At 47.2% G+C, this 5,541-nt stretch overlaps 1 protein-coding gene across 1 annotated transcript; it reads right to left on the bottom strand.

Annotated features, from left to right (window-relative positions):
• Positions 1-932: 932 nt before the first annotated feature.
• On the bottom strand, positions 933-2,587 carry LOC103626441 (uncharacterized). Its single transcript, XM_008646849.4, has 3 exons — positions 1,858-2,587; positions 1,459-1,539; positions 933-1,286 (listed from the first exon to the last, which is right to left on the bottom strand). Exons 1-3 carry the CDS (start codon positions 2,585-2,587, stop codon positions 1,177-1,179), a joined length of 921 nt encoding a protein of 306 aa, XP_008645071.2. The 3' UTR covers positions 933-1,176.
• Positions 2,588-5,541: the final 2,954 nt, after the last annotated feature.

The raw sequence follows: 5,541 nt of genomic DNA, 5'->3' as shown, positions 1-5,541 counted from the left end.
ATGGATTCTTTCAGGGACAAAGGTGTATCATGTTTTTTTGTGCAATTACTTACGAGAGCATTTTCTGTAATCTGTATCCTCCAGCTGTGGTTTAGATTGTGCTATGCAGTATGCTCACCAGATTTGTATGCAATGATGAATGATGGGTGTAATGAGAAAGGACATGCAACATGTGAAACATGCCATGATGCGATTTATGCTATGAACAAATACTTATGACGCCTTTTCATTGATGAAAGTTATCCTAAATTATTCGTCATTGTATTTATTATTTTTTTTAGAAGAACTCCAAATAATATTGAAATCTCACCTAAGAGGGGGTTGGTTTGTTCACTATTACTTAGTTTCATGCGCTTATCTGCAGTTGGTTATTAAGATTGCCTTCGAAAATTAAGAATGCCTTTGAAAATTAAATTTTACCTTTGGTATCTCCAAAAGGAGTCATTCTTACGAAATAATTAAGCTTTCTTGGTTCAGTACAACGAGTTCCGTACAAAGTCTTTCGTTGGTCCATTGTATCGTGCTGTGCTCTCTCTTGTGAGTAGTATTGAGCTTCGTCTGTTTGTAATTTCTAAGCTGTGTATCATCTTTAAATGGTTGAGGCTTGAGACTTTGTTCATTCGCTTGATGAAATATTAAGCACGGGAGCGGAGAAGTAAAGGGATATTCACTTCAAATTAAAGTCGACTGTTTAATCTATTACAGCTAGCTGTGATTCATAAAGTAAAAGTAGTAGAAGCCGGTACAGATTAAAGTCAAGCGAATAGACTTGCTCATCTGATGTTGGAGAAGCATTGCCACGATCTTATCAGGTTTTTGACATCAGGGTGAGTTGCTCAGGATGTCGAAACATGTACTCCCTCCGTCTCAAAATAATATTTATTTTAGCTCTTGGTTTTATGTGTAGATGATGTTGAATCTAGCTAGACACATATAAAAACATAATGAATCTATTAATTATTTAAAATGAGAGTACGTTCTTTCCGTCTGGTTGTTTGCATCGTTCTTGACATTTTTTTCTCTTGTTCTGCTCACGGCAGCAATGGTAGTGGTACAACAGGGCATACTATATATAAAAAGAAGCAATGAAACCTGCTACTCAACACAACAGTAGTACATATAAGTCTGGAATTCTGGATCCAGCCAGGAAAATCGCCGGTGCCACGGCAGATACTCCTACGCCATGACCGCCCACCACCAGATGAAACTGAAGCCTAGCAATGAGGACGCGCCAGTCATGCTCAGGCGACGCGCCACGCCGCCTCCGTTGGCTGTTGGTTTGGCCACTGACCAAGTGAACGGCAGCAGAAAGTTCAGGTAAGACTGGGCTAGTATCCTTGTATTCTTTCTTTTTTATCAGAAACAGAAGTTTGGAGCAAGAAAAAAAAATCTGTATTGAACGTCTCTTTATATAGGTACTGTGTGTGGTAGCAGTTAGCAGTGAAGTGGCAGCAGTACCTGAAGAAGAGGAGGAGGAGGTGGAGGAAGCGCTGCCGGTGGAAGCTGAAGATGCAGCAGTACTGCCGTCAGTGGCTGAGCCTGCAAGCGAAATGAGATCGAGATCATTCAGGATTTCAGGTTCAGCATCATCACAGTGTGTGCTCCTACAACTGTACGTAGTTAACTAGCGATCCGAGCTTATCATCTGAGACGTGATCACAAGATGAGCTGCTGCGGAGATGTGGCACACGATGACAGGTCATGATTCTGCTAGTAGCAGCCCAATTAATGAGATCCAGATCTTGGAGAGGTTTGGATCTCATTGTGGTAGCCAGTTGTGATCGAATGAGTACTTAGCAGCAGCAGCGGCGGCAGCGGTATGAAGGAAGACGACACGCGATCTAGCTAGCTTTATACCTCCGGCGGCGGCACAGGCGGAGGCGTCGGTGGTGACGTTGCACCGCCGGGCGAGGACCAGGCCCTGCTCGGGCGCCACGCCGAACGCCCGCAGCGCGGCCCTGTTGAGCAGCATGGCGCAGAGGCACGCCGTCTCGTTGGCGGCCGCCTCCCTGAGCGGCCCGCAGCAGGCCGCCGCGGGCGCCGCCGTGGACGTGGAGTTGAGGTACCCCGTGCACGGCACCAGCTTCGCCGCGCACGACGGCACCGCCGTCCCCTGCGCGTCCGAGGATGGCGCCAGCGCCAGCGCCAGGCAGGCCACGGCGGCGGCCAGCAGGCGGGCGGCGTTCTGCTGCATTGCTGTGGTGGTGGTGCCCTGCTGCTGTAGACTGTAGTGCTGTCTGGTGTTGATGTGCTTCCGGGCGAGCGCGGGACGCTGGGGTTGACTACTGAGGGAGGGGGAGTGGTCTGCGGGGGGCGGGAGTTTATGGAGGGAGGGATGGCGCCGCGGCGGTGCGATCGGCTGCGGCCTCGGGTCCGCTGGGCCGGGTTGGTGGCGTGCCAGCGAGGCCGCGTGGATGGGACGACGTACGGGTGGTTGGCAGGACGCCCGTGTGCCGGAATCTATGCGCTGTCTGTCCGGGCTGCCGGCCGCGCGCGCGCATGGCGGGTGCAGTGGCGCACGGCCGCACCGCACGCACGCCCCCGCGGCCGCAACGGCACGTCGACAGCGAGGGCGTGGCGAACTCATCACGTGGGAGACAGGAGGAGACTCGTGTGATGCTGCCCAGTTGCGTTGCGTACGTTCATGTGCCAACCGGCACGTTACACTTACAACGGCACCATCTGCTCTTCATATTCCGCTGCGTCCGTTTTCTCTCTCTCTCTCTGTCTCTCTCCCTTTTCTAAACCACAGCACAGACACACCACACATGTCCCCACACACATATACACGAACACAACCGTTCACCACATCTAATCACACCTCTGTGTAGGGCACATATATAAAGCCTGGACCGAATGGATCTAAGATAATAATAATAATAAAACAAAGCACAATGAATTACGTATAAATTTGAGAAAGAAGTGCGCTGTGGCTTCATACTCAAAAATAACGGGCTCCATTGATGCATGCCTAAATCTGCGATTGATGCGGGCAGGGCCCGGCCCAACGCGCGGGCCAGGCCAGGCCATGTTTCTTACGGAGAGCGACAACCGAGCCAGCGCATGATCGGAGGCGGCCCGGCCGGCAAGGGCATGTGGGCCATTTACATATATACACTTGGCTCAATCAAAACATGATAAGTATTTGCCAGGTATCACTGTTACTGTCACGAATAAATGTGGGTTTTATGACTAGCAACGTACACACACGTGCCTCCTCCTGCTCCATGCGAGAGAATAATGCATCATGCATGCTGCTAACTACAAAGATCTCTGCATACTAAACTTTTGGTCCACTAAGAGTGTCAACACTTCGTTTGTTCCATGTAATTAAGATAATGCATCATGCGACCGGAGACGATAGGTGGTGAGCCGGGAGGCGCTCCTCGCGGTGGTGATGTAAAGATAAAGCGTCGTATGTATGCTTGAACAGCAGTAGCAGTAGTGTTGGTCGAAGAAGCAAGCAGTGGAGCATCGCACTCTCACCAGCCGGCAGCAGTAGTGCTAGCTAGAATTCACGATCACGTGCGTGTCTTCTTCAGCAAATCAACGCCGTTCAGACCTAACGTAACAGAAACTCTCTCTCTCGTCGCTTTCTCTGTATCTCTCTTCGCTAGCTGCTCGCAGCAGTGGGTCACGTACCTACGCGATTATTGGCGCCGGCAAAATCTGAACTCTTGAAGCGAAAGCGAAAACCCAAACCTCCGGGCTCCGGCCGGCGCTTTCAGATCCTGTGCTGCCGTTTGCCCGTTGGTGCGTGCGTAGTGCTGAAAACGACAGATCGATGAGATGAGATGCTCGGTAGTCGGTACTGCTACGTACTACTACTACATGCATCGTTGCAGGTTCGGCGCCGGAAACTGTGCGACTGCCGGCCGGGTGGAGTACACACGTCTGTCGCCAAAGACTATACGCACACACGTTGCTAGCTAGTGCTACGGCAGTCTACTGCTCCCTCCGTTCGAAAGCTAGCAGCAGTAGATACTGCACAACAACAGGTCAAGAGCTAGCTAGCGGCCACCAAACTGGCTAGCGTCGTCTAGATCGATCGGTCCGCGTGAAGCATTTGACTAGTGCGAAGCAACTGGTATTCTATACCCGTTTCTGCCTGAAAGTTGGATGGACTAGTTCGAGTCTTCAGGAAGAGGAAGAGGAAGAGCTGCTAGTGCTAGCGTAGCGTTGAAGAAATTTGTTCGGTGTCTTTAATTTGTGTGGCCGGCCAAACCCACGACGCGTGTGTGTGCTAGCTAGCTAGAAGTAACCGCTGGGGCGGGGCGGGCTAGTGTGTGTGGACCGAACGTTTTTAGGCCACATCCAACCCATTCACGCAATTGTTTCTTCAATGTGTGTATATTAGAATTTCAGAAGGAGTACAAAAAGTGCTATGATGCATAGGGGGAAAAACAAGGATAGAGGTATAGAGGAAAATAGAGAATAAAAGATGCGTTGGAAAAATAAAAAAATGTATTAATTAAAAAGAAGAGAAATGTGTACTCAGAAGTAAGAATAATGACAACTATTTAGGAAATGAATTTTCAGAAGGAAATGACAACTATTCAGTTGGGGAAGCAGGTGCATGTGCCGGCCGGTGGCGCAGGGCAGCGGCGAAATGTGCCGCCAGCATTATTTTCATACCGAAGGAGAAATGGTCCATCATATTAGGCCAGTCTTACGGAAAGATTTTTATGTCGCTATTTTCTAGGAATCTTCTTTTGTCGAAAACGGCGCAGATAAATTTCGTCTTCGTAAAACCTGTTCCATTCGTGTGAAAACTTTATCTTAATTATCTCTCTTTATTAACACTCCACCGTATGAACTTATTTAATGTCCATGCAACTTTTATATATGAACCCTATTAAGGATCCCTTTGATAGGATTTTTGAACCTGTTTTTTTTACTTTGCAAAAGCCAGAAGACAACTAAAGTGCTAAAAATTCACGGGGTGCTTTGGGTCAAAATCTATTTTTTTTCACTTTAGTAGAAAACTGAAAAGAGCTTACCTCTTACTTTTACACGCTATGAAGATGGATAGCTTAAAAACAATACCCCCCTCCCACTAGTTATATATATGAAGATGTTAGATCGGCTTTTCTCCGTCTATCTCCCACTAGTAAATTAATTTGTTAATACAAGGGATGTCAATTAGGTCCACGGACTTTAAAAATATATTTTTTATATTTTAAACTTGTTAAGTTGTACCACCGATGCTTACCAATCCATTTTAATTTAAAAACTGCCCCTAGCCGATTTCGGTTCTTCGCCAAAAAACCGCTAAAAACCACTACAACCGACTGGTTTGCCTTTTGAAATTCAAAAAATTCAAATCACTGGTTTACCGCTAAAAATCGGCGGTGTTGAACCGCCTCATAAACACTATTTTAACCATTTTTTGTCTTTTTCGACGGTTTTTAATTTTTTACCAGTTTGTATGCACAAATTAAAATAAAATGGTTTTTGAAGATTGATTTCTAGACGAGAAACTGGTATTTTGTACCGATTTTTATTGTTTTTTAACCAAAAGTATTAAAAATTACTAAACAA

Source organism: Zea mays, chromosome 5, assembly GCF_902167145.1.
Source record: "Zea mays cultivar B73 chromosome 5, Zm-B73-REFERENCE-NAM-5.0, whole genome shotgun sequence".
Taxonomy (NCBI): domain Eukaryota; kingdom Viridiplantae; phylum Streptophyta; class Magnoliopsida; order Poales; family Poaceae; genus Zea; species Zea mays.
The sequence above is the reverse complement of the archived record's forward strand: the minus strand, read 5'-3'. Positions and strand labels throughout refer to the sequence as shown.